Raw genomic sequence first — 19,061 nt, 5'->3', positions numbered from 1 at the left:
CTGTGATTTTTTTTTTTTAATGTTTTATTTATTTTTGAGAGAGCACGCACAAGCAGGGGAGGGTCAGAGAGAGAGAGGGAGACACAGAATCCAAAGCCGGCTCCAGGCTTTAGGCAGTTGGTGCAGAGCCCAATGTGGGGCTCGAACTCACGAAATGTGAGATCATGACATTAAAGTGAACCGAAGTCAGATACTCAACCAACTGAGCCACCCAGGCCTGCGCCCCTGCTTTCTGTGATTTTTATCTGTGAAGCCCACTATTCAAAATACTCAATAGCTATTACATTAGGTTTCAAAGGCAAAAAGTAAATGGAGTCTTCCCCCGAGTTATTTACAAAAATGTAAACTCTACCAATGGGTTTAATTATTGACCAGTGAAATTCTGTCTCCTGATTGCCAAAACACCAGCTATTTCATAAAGGGACAAAAATGACTGTATGTAACAGATTCTATAAGAGCTTCAGCAAAATTAGACATTCAGATTTATTTTTTAAATATCTGTATTTATTTTATGTTAGGCCTCTTCCCTGCCCTACCCCATCAGTTAGCTTTAATCAAGTGAATTTTTTTAAGCCAGAACAGTTTAGGAAGAGTTTTAAAATTTACCTTTGAAAATTATTTAAGAAGAAAATTTTAAATAAAGAAAAATTGGGGTTAATTCATGAAATAATGTTGGAACATGCTAAGTACATAATTTTGAGGCTTTTATCTTTCATTGTAGCTGAACCTATGAACGATATGCCTTCAGTTCCTGTCTTGAATGCTGCCAAAACAAACATTGTGGACGGTTCGTGTAGTTCTGACTTCACTTCAAGGTAGATTCCAGAGTGACTTTATTTTCACTATTTCCATTCTACTTGCTAATGAAATAAAAATAAAATTTTGTTACTTTTTAAAATTTCAGTTGCACTTTGAAATAAGTTTAAATTAACTTACGGAATTATAGCCTGTTTTAACTTAAATGTAATTGAAATTTACGCAGAAATGAGTGTTTCTTAAATAGGTTTTTATGAATCACACTGAAAAGTGGGAGAATACATTCTGAGTTCAGATAACCAGCTTAAAACCATACTTTCGCTGTGGAACTTGTTTATAATTGAGAACTGCTTAAATGTAGGCAACTTTTAGGCCTCAGGGGGAAATTTTAAAATTCTGTTTGTATTTAAAACTTTTTAATGATTTTTTAAAATCTTTGACATTAATTTTCTCTCTTGTTTTCTTTGCTGGTTACTATAGCTAATCAAAGATCACAATAAAATGTTTACTGTAATACTGAATCTTTATATGTAATGTTTTAATTTTTAATATCAGGAACTGAATTCAAAGCAAAGTAAAAATTTACTATCAGGATAATCCTGATTTCTGACCCAAACATGTGGTAAAGACATTAGTTTGTTTAAAAATGTTTTTCAGCAGATCCTATAAGTAGCTTTTTATGTGTATTTATCAGAACCTAACATTTATATTGACTTTGGACTCCCTAATTTATCTGATTTTTTAAAGTTTTAAATCGATGTATTTTGTGGTGGTTTAGAAATTCAAGCAAATCCATTCAAGTACATTTTAAAAATGATGAGTAAGACATTGAAAATACTTTATGAATTCTTGGCTTAATGTAAAAATATGAGCTTGTACTGAGCTGTCACCCACTGCTCACACACTCTCTCAAGTGGGTGTAAATGAGTGTGAAACTGGGACCTTGACAGAACCCTCAGAACACCCTCATCCCTTTGTGAGGGCTTCTTACCTCTGAACTGGCTGATGTCTGTGAAGTACTTCCTACAAATTAAGAAAGCATTTTCCTTCCCTTACCCTCTGATTTACTACTATGAATTGTCTTACTACTTCCATTAAGTTTTCTATTCTGTAACTATGCCTGAGATTTTCCAGGAAGAGGTTAAGATATTGCTGATCTAGGAGCTTCTCTGTGTTTTTTCCCATGGGAAACATTTTTCTACGTGTTAATTTCCTCATTGTTTTCCTGGGTTGGTTACACAGTGACATTTCCTTTCTTTGAAAATTTAGAAGGCATTCAGTATTCTAGGTTCTAACTCTTGTACTATTAAATCTTTAAAATCTTTATGGGGTGCCTGGGTGGCTCAGTCAGTTGAGCATCTGACTTCGGCTTAGGTCATGATTTCACGGTTTGTGAGTTTGAGCCCCGTGTCAGGCTTCATGCTGACGGCACCAAGCCTGCTTGGGATTCATTCACTCACTCATTTTCTCTCTCTCTCTCTCTCTCTCTCTCTCTCTCTCTCTCTCTCTGTCTTCCTCTCTCCCTGCCCCTTTCCTACTCTCTCTCTCTCTCAAAAAAAAATAAACATTAAAAAAATAAAATCTCTAAAACTTTCCACTTCAAGACTCGATTACCCCATAATTATTATTTCTAGGAATCTGAGTTGGACACTTTTCACATTTCTGAACCTGGAAAATGTCTTAAGACCCTCTGGAAAACTCTCTTTTCTGTTTCTCGGATAAGCTGAGTGGCTACCCTTACTCATTTTTCCTACAGATGGATGTCTAAATTCTTTTCCTTGAGGAGATACTGTGTAGCTGTCAGTCTAGGATCCTAGTAATCCTCTCATTTCCGAAAGTCTCCATGTGGTTCACTGGAGTTCTCCCATTGTAGAATTTTTCAGGAAGGAGGGGCGCCTGGGTGGCTCAGTTGGTTGAGTGTTTGACTCTTGATTTCAGCTCAGGTCATGATCCCAGAGTCATGGCATAGAACCCCATGTTGCTTAAGATTCTCTCTCTCTCTCTCTCTCTCTCTCTCTCTCACTCACTCTGCCCCTCTCCCCTGCCTGTACGCTCGCTCACTGTCTCTCTAAAAAAAATAAAAATAAACCACTTTTCAGGAAGGAGTCAAGTTTCGACACTTTCTGAGAATAATGCAGTCACATGTACAAACACGATTGCCTCTAAATAATGAAGTTATGAGGGGAAAAAAAAAAAAAAAAAAGGAAGACGGAAAAAGCAAAAGACATTTGTAGCAGCTACTCCACACACTTGGCTACTAAGTTGCTCAGCAGTTACACCAGATCAAAAGTCTCTATGCAGATGTGGAAGTGAAACAATTAATAGGAACTTAAAACGCTTTAGCCATTATTTGGAGAAGAAGAGAGTGAATATATTTTAATTACTAACTTGTATATTCAGGATTAGCCTCCCATCATAGATGTAAGGGAGAGTAGAAACTGGGTGATTTTAGAGGCAGGGTTAACAAACAAACATGACAGGGGTCAATTGAGTATTCCCTGATAGTCCCTAACAAACGATCACAGACAAAACTGAGAGAAAATATGGTCTGCAGTTCAGGGAGGAAAGGCACAGGGAAGCAGATAAACATCTGCTTTGGAGAGAACAAAGGCACGCAAGTTCGTCAGGTTTTGTTGCCTTTAGTGAGCTTTTGCTCACTGATTGAGCATTCATTGTTGTTTACTTTTGAACTTTTTGGTTGACTAGTACATCTTCTTGGTTTACAATAGCCAAAAGATAACGTGATTTGAGGGATCTACAGAGTCACTACATACAACCTGTTCCCCAATTTATTCTCAACTCATTGGAGGTGGGGATGCTTAACTTGTGCACTTGACTACATGGTAGGCTACGACACACTTGAAACTTGGAGAAATATTCAGGCCAAATGTCATTATTAATTGGAGAACTAGACTACCTAATCCCCTGCGTTAGTTTGAATAGGGTGGAATTAAATAGGAAGAAATAACAGGAAAGCTTCATATCTTTATAGGAATTGAAGTCTTCAAGGTGCAGCTCGCGATATTGATTTTGATGTAATTGTTAGAGATGTACAGACAGAGGTATGTGAGCAGGGAGGCTTCCAGGATCTTTTGCAAGGGTTTTTATTACACCTGTATTTTCAAGAGATTTAAATTTGACCAAGATATTTCAAACTGATGGATGACTTTCATTTAACCTCTTCATTTCTTGGTTTTTCTATTTGTAAAATGAAAATAATATGCCATATTTCACCTCACAAGGACACTGAGGTGTGTATGAAAATATTTCAGGCTCTTTGACTAAAAGACATAAAATATAGATACATATATGCACTGCTACTTTTGGTTTAAACAATATATTGTTTTCTTAATTTTTTTTTTATTTAGGATAAAGAATCAGAGGTGATAATGTTTCTAATTCAGCCATTTTATGCAAAGTTTATATAAAAGAACTAAAACATGTTAAAACATTTTTATTTTACATTGCAGTGGGGAAGGAGCTGCATTTACACACTCTCATCATCATTTGCCTTCTAGACATTCACACACCCAAGCTCATTCTTCAGCCTCAGGTAATATTTTTGAAAAAGCCTTGGTTAACTGGGAAATGATTGAGAATAAATGTAAATAAAAATATCCAGTCTTTTTTTTTTTTTTTTTGAAGTGTTACATACACACAAAAAGGTTGATCTGTTTCTCTGTACTTTTCTTTTTTTAATTTTTTTTAATTTACATCCAAATTACTTAGCATATACTGTAACAATGATTTCAGAAGTAGATTCCTTAGTGCCCCTCCCCCATTTAGCCCATCCCCCCCCCACACCCCCTCCAGTAACCCTCAGTTTGTTCTCCATATTTATGAGTCTCTTATGCTTTGTCCCCCTCCCTGTTTTTATATTATTTTTGTTTCCCTTTCCTTATGTTCATCTGTTTTGTCTCTTAAAGTCCTCATATGAGTGAAGTCATATGATATTTGTCTTTCTCTGACTAATTTCACTTAGCATAATACCATCCAGTTCCATCCACGTAGTTGCAAATGGCAAGATTTCATTCTTTTTGATTGCCAAGTAATACTCCATTGTGTATATATGTGTGTATGTATGTGTGTGTGTGTGTGTGTGTGTGTGTATATATATATACACACATACCACATCTTCTTTATCCGTTCATCCATCGATGGACATTTGGGCTCTTTCCATACTTTGGCTATTGTTGATAGTGCTGCTGTAAACATTGGGGTGCATGTGTCCCTTCGAAACAGCACACCTGTATCCCTTGGATGTACTTGCTTTTCTTAATAAAATGATATCTGCTTCTCCATATATAACTACTTACGTTTTAGTGCTATTAATCTGCAAATATTTGAAATCTGTTAAGTTGCTGTAAGTTAAAATTTTTTACATACTTTCAATGACTTTTTCTTTTTTGCATTTGAAGGAGGAATTAGAAGGTCTTCATCTATGTCCTATGTTGATGGTTTCATAGGGACGTGGCCCAAAGAGAAAAGGTAAACAGAGGGAATTATTTTTAGTATATTCACATTATCAAGTGCAGTTTTTTGAATTGCTATATTGTATACCTGCAACTAATGTAACATTGTCAACTATACTTCAGTAATTAAAAAAAGAGAGAAAGAAATGCTAATTCTGTTGATAGCTGTTGTTGATAGCCAAGTTGCAGTAGACTTTTAATTAGTACCTAACTTTGAAAAGGGCAATACAGGCAAATGGGGCTAAATTTGTTAAAGGTCGCCTGGTAGCCCTATGCTTACCTTGAGGACAATAGGATTATGAGGAATGGGAAAAGAAAGGAAGTATCATTTCAAATAATTATTAAAGGATTACCAAATCATTTCTGGGAGTGTTTAAGGATTTTCTCTTTCAATGTTTTTTTTAGATCATCAGTGCATGGAGTTTCGTTTGATATTTCTTTTGATAGAGAAAACACTGTACACAGATCCACTCCAAACCGAGGAATCACTCGTTCTATTAGTAATGAAGGACTTACTCTGAACAATAATCGTGTATCTAAAAATATTAGGAAAAATTTGTCCTTCAAGCCAGTAAATGGAGAAGAGGAAGCAGAAAGCATTGAAGAAGAACTTAATACAGACTGTCACAGTGACCTCAAATCTTACATGCCCCTTAATACAAATGAACTAAATTCTAATGAGAATATTCATTATAAGCTTCCAAATGGAGCTTTACAAAACAGAGTACTTCTGGATGAGTTTGGCAATCAGATTGAGACACCAAGCATTGAAGAAGCATTACAAATAATTCATGATACTGAAAAATCTCCCCATACATCTCAGCCAGATCAGATTGCTAATGGCTTCTTTCTTCATAACCAGGAAATGAGTATCCTAAATTCAAACATCAAGCTAAATCAGTCTAGTCCTGATAACATAACTGATACAAAAGGTGCCTTGAGTCCCATAACTGACAATACTGAAGTAGACACTGGAATTCATGTTCCTTCAGAAGACATCCCTGAAACTATGGATGAAGATTCTTCTTTGAGAGATTATACTGTGAGCTTAGACTCTGACATGGACGATGCCTCTAAATTTCTTCAGGATTATGATATTCGAACCTGCAATCCCAGAGAAGCTTTGAGTCCTTGTCCAAGTACTGTAAGTACCAAGTCTCAGCCAGGTAGCAGTGCTTCTTCTAGTTCTGGAGTTAAAATGACCAGCTTTGCAGAACAGAAATTCAGGAAACTGAACCATACTGATGGGAAAAGTAGCGGAAGCAGTTCTCAGAAAACTACACCAGAGGGCTCTGAACTTAATATCCCTCACGTGGTTGCTTGGGGACAAATTCCAGAAGAAACAGGCCTTCCACAAGGACGGGACACTACCCAGCTGTTGGCCTCTGAAATGGTGCATCTCAGGATGAAACTTGAAGAAAAGAGACGTGCTATAGAAGCCCAGAAGAAGAAAATGGAAGCCGCTTTTACTAAACAGAGGCAGAAAATGGGAAGGACGGCATTTCTTACTGTTGTGAAAAAGAAAGGGGAAGGGATTTCCCCTCTTCGAGAGGAAGCGGCCGGTGCAGAAGATGAGAAAGTATATACTGATCGAGCAAAAGAAAAGGATTTGCAAAAGGCTAATGGACAGAGGAGTAAGTCTCTGGCAGATATCAAAGAAAGCATGGAGAATCCTCAAGCCAAATGGCTAAAGTCTCCAACCACACCCGTTGATCCAGAGAAGCAGTGGAACCTGGCAAGCCCCTCAGAGGAAACTTTAAACGAAGGAGAGATCTTAGAATATACAAAGTCCATTGAAAAGTTAAATTCATCTCTGCATTTCCTACAACAAGAAATGCAGCGCTTGTCCCTTCAGCAGGAGATGTTAATGCAGATGAGGGAGCAACAGTCCTGGGTGATTTCACCTCCTCAACCCTCTCCACAAAAACAGATTCGAGATTTTAAACCCTCCAGGCAGGCGGGCCTGTCGTCAACCATCGCACCCTTTTCGTCAGACTCCCCCCGTCCTACCCACCCATCTCCACAGTCTTCCAACAGGAAGAGCACATCTTTTTCTGTTAAGAATCAAAGGACTCCTAGGCCAAATGAATTAAAAATAACACCTTTGAATCGAACACTGACGCCCCCTCGGTCTGTGGATAGTCTTCCTCGGTTACGGAGGTTTTCACCAAGTCAAGTTCCTATTCAGACTAGGTCGTTTGTGTGTTTTGGGGATGATGGAGAACCTCAGTTAAAGGAATCCAAACCTAAGGAAGAAGTTAAAAAGGAGGAATTGGAACCCAGAGGGACTTTGGGAGAGCATGTACATAACCCAGAAGAAAAGGAGATCAAGCCTCTTGAGTCCACAGTTTCTGAAGTCCTGTCGCAGCCTATCACAGAGACAGTACGTCTGACACCAAATGAGGACCACCTGAACCAACCCTCAGAGCCTCCTCCTAAACCTGTTTTCCCACCTGCTGCTCCGAAAAATGTTAATCTGATTGAAGTTTCCCTCTCAGATCTGAAACCTCCTGAAAAGACTGATGTATCCGTTGAAAAATATGATGGAGAAAGTGATAAGGAACAATTTGATGATGACCAGAAAGTATGCTGTGGGTTCTTTTTTAAGGTAATACTAATCTTCCCAGTTTTAGGCATTATCATTAGATGGGTGTAGCTTTTTTAGTTGTAGCCCCTTTTGTTACAAGCTGCCATTAACCCTAAAGTACACTTTGGTGCTCCCCTTGGTGGACCATAGTAACATTAAAGCACAGCGAACAGGCCTCCTTTCACCACAGCCACCAGACATGTGTAGATACACTGTTCTTGCCCCACTGCCTCTCTTGCTCACTTTCACAAAAGCCTTTTAAAAAATGGTCAGCTATTTGGGTTTCTTCAAAGATTGCCAGTTTGTGAAAAGCACATAACTTGGCATTGTGTGTAAGCGTATTTTAGGTTTTGTTTTTTTCTTAATTTTCAACATCTTTCCTTATGTTTGTTTCTTAAAAATCTAAAAAAAAAAAAAAGGTGGGGGCTCCTGGGTGGCTCAGCTGGTCAGGTATCTGACTCTTGATTTCAGCTCAGATCATGATCTCACAGCACATGGGTTCAAGCCCCGAATTGGGCTCTGCGCTGACAGTGCAGAGCCTGCTTGGGATTCTCTCAAAATAAATAAACTTTCAAAAAAAAAAAAAGAAAAATCTTGAAGAAAAATTTGACCAGGCATAATCTTGCAAGGTGAAACTTTTTTTTTTTTTTGAGAGAGAGAGAGAGAGGGTGCAAGTGAGCAAGGGCAGAGAGAGAAGTGGGGCTCACCCGGGGCTCGTGTTTTACCGGAAACGGGGCAGAAGCTCACCTGATGTGGGACTCAAACTCACAAACTGTGAGATCATGACCTGGGCTGAAGTCAGATGCTTCACAACTGAGCTACCCAGGCGCCCCAAGGTGAAACATTTAAAAACAACATACATAGTTTGAACAGTTATCATTGAAATAGCTCCTTTTAAAAGCATTGGATAAAGTTCTAGCGTATGACTCCTAATCTTGACATTGGATATAATGTACTGTGGCCAGCTAACACAAATATTGAATGATATCATCTCTTGATGGTGAAGATCTTAAAATGTATTATAGGTATTAGAAAAATAAGAAAAGCCTAATAACGTTTTAACATTTGTCTCCTAATTATCATCCATTTTCTTCATCTTTATGTTTTCCTGTATTTTCCAAATTACATATAGGAAAGAATTTTTTTAATCAGAAACACGTGGATGTGTTACTCATGTTTTTTTAATTAAGGGACTAATGAAGTAGATCATCTCTGATCCTATATAGCTCCACTGCTGGAATACAGAGAAAAAAGACAATACCCAACAGCATCAGTTTATAATTTAAGATTTTAAAATGAAGGCCACCTGGGTGGCTCAGTCGGTTAAGCAGCAGACTTCAGCTCAGGTCATGATCTCATGGTTCATGGGTTCAAGCCCCGTGCTGGGCTCTGTGTTGACAGCTCAGAACCTGGAGCCTCCTTCAGATTCTGTGTTTCCCTCTCCTCTGCCCCTGCCCCACTTGTGTTCTGTTTCTCTCTCTCCCTCAAAAATAAACATTAAAAGAAAATTTACAAAAAAAAAAAAAAAGATTTTAAATTGAAACAGCAAATCCTACTGGAATAAGAACCCAAGAATATTGAAGTGATTATAACTGCTAATTCTACTTTTGGTTATTCAATATTGGAAATTTGTAACTTATTTTAAAGTTGATCTCAGGGTGATTGCCCTTTATGCCTCTTCTAATGTTTAGAAATTTGAACATGAGTCATATTTTGTCTCTTAACCGTGTAAAATGACTATTTTTTAGTAGAATATGACTATAGACATGATTGGATACAGTTTACTAATTTTGGAGACCCTTGTTACCTCTGTTCCTTGCAGAGAAAGGAACACAGAGGGGAGGAAATGCTTTAGTGTCCAACGGGCAAGCACATCTACACCTTCATTTCCATTCCATCATTTATGTGATAGAACCGTGTAGGTAATTTTTTGGTGCTTTTACTTGAGTTTTCTTTGTTGAGTATATATTTTAAGCAAAATTTTAATGCAGTTTTTTTTTTTAAAGATTTTTAAGTAATCACGCCCAACGTGGGACTGCTCAAACTCACTACCCTGAGATCAAGAGTCACATGCCCTTCTGACTGAGCCAGCCAGGCGCCCCAATTTTAATGCAATTTTAAAAACTGAGGGGAAACTCCCTACTTTTAAGTTTTTTATTAGGGTCCAAAAAAATCTTGTCTTTATTTCCTTTTTATGGTTGTTCTTTGTGAACTTAATAGGTTTTGAAAACATGTAATTAAGTAAGTTTAATTCATTTCTTTCCTCCATAATTTCTGCAATGTGTCCATGTATGGTGGGGTTGGAATAGGATAGTTCATATTTTCAGTTACAAATGTGACCACAATTGAAAATAAGAATACAGGTGCCTACAACATTTCATGTTTTTCAATGAATTCCTACTTAGGATGATCAAAAAGCAGAAAATGATATGGCAATGAAACGGGCAGCTTTGTTGGAGAAGCGACTACGGAGGGAGAAGGAGACTCAACTTCGGAAGCAGCAGCTGGAAGCGGAAATGGAGCATAAGAAAGAAGAGACAAGGTAATAGACAACTGAATTAATGCTGATTTCTGGTGCTTTCTTTTCCCGAAGTATTGGTTACTTGTACATTTTTATCCTCAGTTTGAGGCATTTCAAAGTAAAGTTCTCCAGAAACGTTGGTTTAAAATAACTTCACTGGTTTTTACACACAAACATACTTTTTTTTAAGCAGTCATTTACTAATGGTATGTTTATGTATATTTTAACATTCTAAATTATCTCAAGCATATTTTAACCAAACCATTTTTTCCCAAGGTGCTGAAATATAATAATTCTCCCTTCTCACACCACATACTCTCCAGTGTCTGGTTTCTTTAGTATACAGAATAAGAAATTTAACCATTTGGTTTCTTAGGCGTAAAACTGAGGAAGAGCGCCAGAAGAAGGAAGACGAGAGAGCACGCAGGGAATTTATCAGACAAGAATATATGAGGCGAAAACAACTGAAGCTGATGGAAGACATGGATACAGTAATTAAACCCCGTCCTCAAATAGCAAAACAAAAAAAACAGCGTCCCAAATCTATTCACAGAGACCATATCGAATCTCCCAAAACACCAATAAAAGGTCCTCCAGGTAACACAGCTTACCATGAAGAGTCTGTTCATAAAAAAAACACCAGCCTGCTCTGTCATACTAACTCAACTGTGCCTTGGTATGCTAAATTGGATCCGTTATTTGAGATGATGCATGCTCCTTATTTGGAAAACCAAAATGAGCAAAGCAAATGAGCACATTAATGACTTGATGTGTTATGTGTGCATGCATATATTCAATAGAACACATGTGAATGCTGAAACATGCAGTTTAAATACTAACCTAGTAGGGAACTCTGCCCTCAGATATAATCTCTCTGAATTATTAACTACCCTCTCTATACTCGTACATTTAAGGATACACATTGTGTGCATGGAAATATGTAGAAACACACTGGTATAATAAGGAATATAAAAACAAGAGTTCATGAGTCCCTCCTTTAAGAGAGAAATGGTCAGATGTCCAAATCTATAATTTTTGGAACTTAGAGAATGTGTCTTTTCTTAAAATTTAACATGCATAGACATTTAAAAAAATTTGCATTAAAACTAAACACTGTGGAGAATTTTAGAGTATTCCCATAGTGATTCTAAAACTGAGGGAAAATAACATAACGTTGACTGTTTAAAGAGACCTCTTTTGTTAACTTTTTTCTTATGATTAAAGTATCAATGTATATTACCACTTTCCTTGTGGAATAAATCCTAACAACAGTTAGTTTTACTGTTATTTCTTAAAAGCTAATTTTATTTATTGCTAATTTAATTTATTTTTTAATGTTTATTTATTTATTTTGAGAGAGAGTGCATGTGCACATAAGCAGGAGGGTTGGGCAGAGAGAGAATCCCAAGCAGGCTCCACATGGTCGGCTCAGAGCCCAAGGCAGGGCTTGATCTCACAAACCGTGAGATCACGACCTGAGCTGAAATCAAGAGTCAGATGCTTAACTGACTGAGCCACCCAGGCGCCCCAGTTCATTGCTAATTTTAATTGTGTGTGTGCTAATTTAATATAAATTGTGTATATATGCATGCAAGCATATTATGTGTTTAGATTAAAAGAGGAAAAAAAACTATAGAAGCTCAATTTTCATATGCTGGTGTTCTCTAATGAACAGACTCTTTTCTAGCTGCTCCTTTTAAATTTCTAATTTTGTTTTTATTCAGGATCACGAATTTATCGTGTTTTTTCAGTCTCTAGCCTTTCTTTGGCATCACTGAACACAGGTGATAACGAGAGTGTGCATTCAGGCAAGAGGACACCAAGGTAAATCCATAATGTGAACATTTTTCATAGAAAGAATATGTTCCCCACATTTATGTTGTATTTTATAATGAATGAATCATAGCACAATTTTTTATAGTTTTGCTGACTGGGACTATTTGTGTTTCCGTTAAAAGAAATTTACATATAAAGAGGTCTATTCATATTTGTTTTTTATCTTTTAGAATTTTAGTTCCTGACATTGATAAGGTACTTTTTATAAACTGTAAAACATTGACAGTAATTGCTGATATGGTTGTGATAAAATCAGTGTGCAGAAATAGTACATGTTTTATGTAAGCGCCAGCCTCTCTAGTTTATTTCCCATGCAATATAGTTTTTTCCCCTTAGAATATTTCCGAAGTAGGTTGCCTGACTTAGGAAAGATCTCTTTTGTATTATTGTCTCTGTCGGATATAGATTAAAAACTAAAGGTCATATCTTACTACATTATACTATAATACCCATATATAAAGAGAGTGTTTGTAGTGACAGGCATCAGCGTTGAGTTTTAATCTTTGCATTACCATCCTAAGCCAGTAACTGCCAATTTTCATATGGAAAACACTCATCCTTTCCGTCAGCAAGGACTTATGGAGTGCCTGCTGTGTCCAGACACTTGGATGTATAGCTATGAGTAAGACAGTTACAGCATCTTTTGACTTGTAAGCTTCCAGGGTGATTTGGGTTGGAACTGTCACTTATACCCTTCTGGCCCCCAAATGTTCTTCTTTTGTTTGAGACATAAAAAATATTTTATTTACCATTTAGATCTGAGTCTGTAGAAGGCTTCTTGTCTCCAAGTCGTTGTGGCAGTCGAAATGGGGAAAAGGACTGGGAAAATGCATCAACAACTTCTTCAGTGGCTTCTGGAACAGAATACACGGGTTAGTGTCTGTCCATTTTTAGGGAAACATTTTAATTTAACACAGTCATGAGAATAAATACAGGCTATACTACCGTTTCATGGGCTCATCTCTTGGTCTAGACATGGGAAAGTATGATCAAGAACACTGAGTGCAGATGGTCCCTTACAGGGAGTTCAGTTTCAATGATACAGTTGCACTTAGGGAGGTAGTGACTTGTCCCAGATGAATTGAGATCAATTTCTAAACAAAATTAGCAATAACATTTACACCTCATCCGTCTACTTCTTTAAAATGCTGGCCATTTCTGTGTTGTGGTTTGGGTCTGAAGAAGTTTGAGAGAGGTTCTATTCAGCAATACATAGGTCCTAAGTACCAAGAAAAGGCTAGAATCCACAAAGGCCTCTCTAACATCGGGATTTCAGGTATCTAGAGTTGTGCATCTTTAAAACATGTTAAGGGGGGGTGGGGCACCTGGCTGGCTCAGTCGGTAGAGCATGTGACTCTTGATCTAGGGGTTGTGAGTTTGAGCCCCAACTTGGGCGTAGAGCCTACTAAAAACAAAAAGTATTAAGGGGCTCTAAAAGATAAGAAGAATGCATTGGATCCAGGAGATCATCCAGCCTCACATATCTCTATCAGGTCCTCTTCCAGACTTTGTTTGGGTAGGCGTTATTGAAGCAAAAGCAAGTTGAAGAACAGAGTGTAGGTAAGATGCTTTTAAAGAAGTGCAGCAGGAGGGAAAACGAGAAGAAATGTGAGCAGCCGTTGAGATCTGAAGTGTTAAAGGCACAGAAGGACATGCAGGGGTGGAGCAGGGGGCAGTGGAGAGTGCCTCCATCTGCTGGTGACCCACTGGAAATGGAAGCCCCAAGAAGGTCTAAGGAGGCTAGAACTTGCCAACTTTCCATGTGTACTTCACTCTGTTACTTTCCCCCTCCCTATTCAGTGGCTTTTAATAGCCTCCTCCTGTGGCCAGTTTGACAGCCTTTAATGCTTGGAATTGGACAGTATTTCCTTGGTTTTCCCCTCTGCTTCTATGTTAGGTTCACTTAAAAATCATGTTTACCAGGTTTGCTGTTCCAAACTTAGAGCTACAGAGTAGCAGCGATGTGCCCGACCAGCTCCTGCTGTAGGGCTAAACTGCTAAATTTTCAGGAATTATGCAGCTGTAAAACCATTGGCAGCTTGATATTAGCCATGGTAGGAGTAATTTATATCCCAGAAATAGGTAAATGCTAATTCCCCCCCCCCCCCAAAAAAAAAACTGGTTTCTCAGCTCACTACTGACCCTAAGGCACAGTCCCTGCCTTCCAGGATAGAGTTTTAGTTAGTATGAAGCGAGGAGACTTCATAGTAGAAAGTTCCCTTCATAGTAGGAATGTTCCAGGAAAATGGCAAAAAGTGTGCTTTCCAGACCAAGGAGTATCATTGGTTAAAGAAAGCAAATGCTTAAAAAACTAATATATGTGGAAGAAGAAAAAGATGTAGCTTTTTCTTGTCTTTTTAAAAGGTATATTTGTTCATGGATTCATTCTGCTTGAAGTTCACCAGTAACCTTATCAGATCTGAGAAAGGTGACACAGACAGTGTGACAATCCTAGCGATGTCTAATTTGCAGCACTACTCTCCCAGAGCAGCTTTGGGAATATCTTCAAGATACATCCCTGTGTGGATAAGACTTTTCTAATGGAGTATACAGCCAGTCAGGAGAGGCCTTCAAACACAGAATTTGACTTCTTGTTACAGTGTTTCCTCAGTATAGAAACAATTGTATCATTTAAACATGGTAGTATTTCTCACTTAGGAATGGTATTTTTATTTTGCTTCTAAATTCTTACTACAGGACCAAAGCTCTACAAAGAACCCAGTGCAAAATCCAATAAGCACATAATACAAAATGCTTTAGCTCATTGCTGTTTGGCTGGAAAAGTAAATGAAGGTCAGAAGAAAAAAATACTGGAGGTAAGCATGTTTGCATAAAAATTAAATTTGGCAACAACTGTAAAATTGTAATTAAGAATCTTTCCTATCAATCCAAGAGAAAATGCTCTTCATCCCCTGCTGGGATTTCGACAGCATATAAAAGATCTGTAACTATGTTTTAATTTTAGATTGAATTAGTTCCCTTTTCTAGAAGACTGCAGGCTTCATTAAGATTGGGATGGACTTGGATGATAATGTAAAATTATAAATTCTTTTTTTTTGTCCAGTCACTCATTCATGTTTCGTAAATGTAAATAACATAATTTTCCTTTTTTAAAATGAGGCTGTATTGCAAAGGAGATCATCAGTGCCTGTTTTGTTAATGTTTGTTTGACTAAGATCAAGATTTGGCAGCTATTTCTACACCAGGGGTACCTGGGTGGCTGTCGGTTAAGCATCTGACTCTTGATATCAGCTCAGGTCACGAGCTCATGGGTCATAAGTTCAAGCCCCGCATCAGACTCCCCACAGACAGTGCAGAGCCTGCTCAGGATTCTCACTCGCTCTGCCTCAAAATAAACAAACAAACAAACAAACAAAAAGTTTCCTACATGATAATATTCACAGAAAGCCAACCGAACCTCAGTAGTAATGTGTTCACATACATTTTTAATTAGAATGTAGTTTGCTTTTATAATATACATTTTATCTTGCCTATTCAGAATTAGTTATATAAATTTTATACAGCAAAATGTTTAAGAGTTTTTATTGTTGTTTTGTTTTGTTTTGTTTCATTCTAAAGGAAATGGAGAAGTCAGATGCCAACAACTTTCTAATCTTGTTCCGGGATTCAGGCTGCCAATTCAGGTCTTTGTATACTTACTGCCCAGAAACTGAAGAAATTAATAAACTGACTGGGATAGGCCCTAAATCCATCACTAAAAAAATGATTGAGGGACTTTACAAATATAATTCTGACAGGAAACAGTTTAGCCACATACCTGCTAAAACTTTATCTGCCAGTGTCGATGCCATTACCATTCATAGTCATCTATGGCAGACCAAGAGACCAGTAACACCCAAAAAACTCCTACCCACTAAAGCATAGGACTTGGGAAGTATCTGCTTCAGAACATTTACGGTAAATTTGCACTTCATCTTTCCTGCCTATAGAGAATCTTTCTAATTGCCAACAAGACTTTTATTAATTGAAACTGAACACTAAGCTCTGTTGTCATGAACAACTGGAATGTAAACCACAGTATTTTGGAGCGCAGAAGGTGCTGACGTAGCTGGTAAGTCCAAGTCCAGGTGATGAAGGACACGTTTTGATTCACAAATGGAGATTTGTGTCATCGGGTTTACCTGCTTGATATTAGACACACTGAAGCACTGAATTCTCACGGACACTAGTTGGACTTAGGGTTGAGATGTGGCTAAGATTACAAACTGTATGTTTTATTTGTTCCTTTTTTTTTAAACCTTTTAATGTACATGCTTGTCTTCAGATAGTTGATTTTGCTTTTTTTTCTCTCCTGGAGGTTTATTCTAAGATACCTTTGTATTTTGTTTCATGTGGAGACCATGAGCGTAGGAAATGCGCCTTCAGAGGTAACTTGCACCTTTCTTACGATGCTAAGAGAAACACTAGTGTTTAGTTTCACAATAACCCTCATGTTTTAATGGTGTTAGAGCATTTGCAAGAATTATTCTAAGTATTTACAATTCTGTATTTATTATTCACTCAAGTATTAACATTTCTCTGTTAAATAAGAGGAGGTTTTGTCAAGAGCTGCTAGTAGGTTCGCTTTAAACCACATGAGCTTAACCAAGAATGTGTATAAGAAATTGCTGATTAAATCAGTGCTGTTTTTACACCACTTCTGGCCAACTCAGAATAATTTAGATCGTTCTTTTAACAAAAAAGGCTTTCTATCTCTTTTAAAGTAAGTCACTTTATAAGCTGGCAGAAGTAAATGACACTTTGAGAGTCGTCTTTCAATCTGAAGATGTAGGGCCTCTGTCACAAGTTCTCGAGAGGTCTTTCCCTTATATTTATAACTGACATAAAAATTATATTTAGGATTTTTAAACATGTACAAAGGGCTACATTTTAATTTTAAAATAGCTTCACATTATTTTACTTATATTGAGTTTTTCTTTTTTTATTCTCTTCAAGTGGAACAGCCTAAAGTACACACTTGAAATCTTCTCTTCATGATCTTTGTTCCTTTAACAATGTATATCAGAGGGTTAGTTGGGGAAAAACTTCATTCTCAGGAAAAGACTTGAATGATCATGTGACCCTGTTATGTTTCAGTGTTGTGATAACTGTGTAAACGTAGAGGGGAGAGACAGTATTGTATCATAAATGAGATGCGGGATTTGTTTTCTTTTGTGGGAAGTAGAGACTAAAATATATACATTTCTCTAATCGAGGTGTTTAGAGAAATAACTAATATCTCATATGATGTATTTACTTATTTTAAAAGAGAATAGGAATGAGATGTCCCTGAACTGTACTTTTCTATTATTATAAGGCCTTTAGGCATCAGTGCATCTGGGTTATCAACATTTTCTCAAACGCTGTCAATATTTTACTGTAATTTATGTTCTTATATTTATGTATATTTGTTAAAACTGTAAAGAAAATTTCAGATTTTTTTCCAATACCTGTGCAAGATATATGTGTAGTTCAAAACTATTTGTGATCTACTGTTTGCATGTAAGAGACCAGGATATGTAACTCTTATATTTTAAGTGTATACATATTGTGTATATAATATATGAATATTAAGAATGGGGAATTGCACATTTTACCTTTCAGACAACAGTTTCTATCACAGAAGGAAATGATTGTCAGATACATGTTTAGATTAAGACTAGTTTAAAAAATAGTAAATCTAATCAAAATATGGTAAATAATAGTCAAAAGGAGAATAAGCACTTTACATTACTAAATTTGTTCTTTTCAATCAAATTTCCCTTATCAAGTCCATCTTCTTTGTGATATTACCTGGCCATTAAATTTTTAAAAATTGGATGCAAGACAGTGGAGGGACTGTTTAAAACTAAGTAGGACCACCCTTTCTTAAATTTATGTGTGTTCAACAATGAATGTCCATAATGTCTAAAGGTAGAATGTGAACATTGCTACAAAAGTTCATTGCTCTCAGTATAATATTTTACTTTATTAATACAGAAGGAATATGGATATATTTCTTTAAGTCTGCAGATTTTTTTTTTATTATGGTGCAGCTTTTTAAAAAAATTATGTTTTAAAAACTATACAAAGGAAAATTATGCCATTTCATGAAGTCTGGAGATTTCCATCAACCTTGTTGAAACACACTGGTGCTTTCATCATTAGAGGTCAAATTACTATGACGATTATTCACTTAGGTTTTGCCAAACACTTGTCATGGTTTCCAGTGCAGCCTGTCAAATTCTGCTATTTGACACAGCTTTGGAAAGCTTTTCATTCCTCTTGACTTTTCAGTTTTGTTTTAGAATGACTGTTACAGTTTTTATTTGGCTGTTTAAAGCCAAATTCAGCTTTTTAATTATGGTTTCACGGACACTGTTGGGCAATGTACGGCGTATGGTGTGCTTACCTGTCCACTCTAGAGCATTGCTTACAGGTTTTTTTAAGATGCTGTGCTGTAAGATACTGTCCTATTTGCTATTTCCTGGTACAGTGTAGTTTTTCCCCTTTCATTTGAATAAAAAGCATGGCACCAAATGACTCCTTTTCTGTTTCCTGAATAAACTGTGGTTTTTTTCCCTAATGTTTGAACTTGGGTGAACTCATCGTATGGTTTCTCTCTTAACCTATGTTTAAACGTAACAGTTTGAAGAGGCAACTTTTAATGATATTAGGCATTATCTGAATACTGACTTAGGCAGTGTTAAAAAGTCTATAACTTTCTGTGCTAGTGGTGTATAAATGCTTCTGTTCATCTTACGTTAATTCTGTCCATGTTAAATCACTTTCCTTTGGTGAATCATTAAATTGTACCACAGTTAACACCCTGTACCTTTGAAATTGAATGGCTGATGAACTCATCGTAGCCAAAACAGTTCCTGATTTACTCTGTAAGTTTCACTTTGAT

At 36.9% G+C, this 19,061-nt stretch overlaps 1 protein-coding gene across 9 annotated transcripts in view; it reads left to right on the top strand.

Moving 5' to 3' along the window:
* The window catches only part of CAMSAP2 (calmodulin regulated spectrin associated protein family member 2), a 112,371-nt gene extending 93,680 nt beyond the window's left edge, over window positions 1–18,691 (top strand). For 5 of the 9 annotated variants that reach the window (XM_045456562.1, XM_045456561.1, XM_045456558.1 and 2 more), the window contains 10 exons: window positions 722–815; window positions 4,227–4,309; window positions 5,175–5,244; window positions 5,634–7,836; window positions 10,221–10,357; window positions 10,713–10,933; window positions 12,061–12,160; window positions 12,929–13,044; window positions 14,870–14,988; window positions 15,752–18,691. In XM_045456562.1, coding sequence (XP_045312518.1) covers window positions 722–815; window positions 4,227–4,309; window positions 5,175–5,244; window positions 5,634–7,836; window positions 10,221–10,357; window positions 10,713–10,933; window positions 12,061–12,160; window positions 12,929–13,044; window positions 14,870–14,988; window positions 15,752–16,057 — 3,449 coding nt within the window. In that variant the 3' untranslated portion in view covers window positions 16,058–18,691. The remainder of the gene's footprint in view (window positions 1–721; window positions 816–4,226; window positions 4,310–5,174; window positions 5,245–5,633; window positions 7,837–10,220; window positions 10,358–10,712; window positions 10,934–12,060; window positions 12,161–12,928; window positions 13,045–14,869; window positions 14,989–15,751) is intronic. The other 4 variants (XM_045456564.1, XM_045456563.1, XM_045456560.1 and 1 more) reach the window with 1 other exon arrangement.
* The last annotated feature ends 370 nt before the right edge of the window (window positions 18,692–19,061 follow it).

The sequence above is a fragment of the Leopardus geoffroyi genome, chromosome C3 (genome assembly GCF_018350155.1).
Source record: "Leopardus geoffroyi isolate Oge1 chromosome C3, O.geoffroyi_Oge1_pat1.0, whole genome shotgun sequence".
Lineage (NCBI taxonomy): Eukaryota > Metazoa > Chordata > Mammalia > Carnivora > Felidae > Leopardus > Leopardus geoffroyi.
The sequence above is the reverse complement of the archived record's forward strand: the minus strand, read 5'-3'. Positions and strand labels throughout refer to the sequence as shown.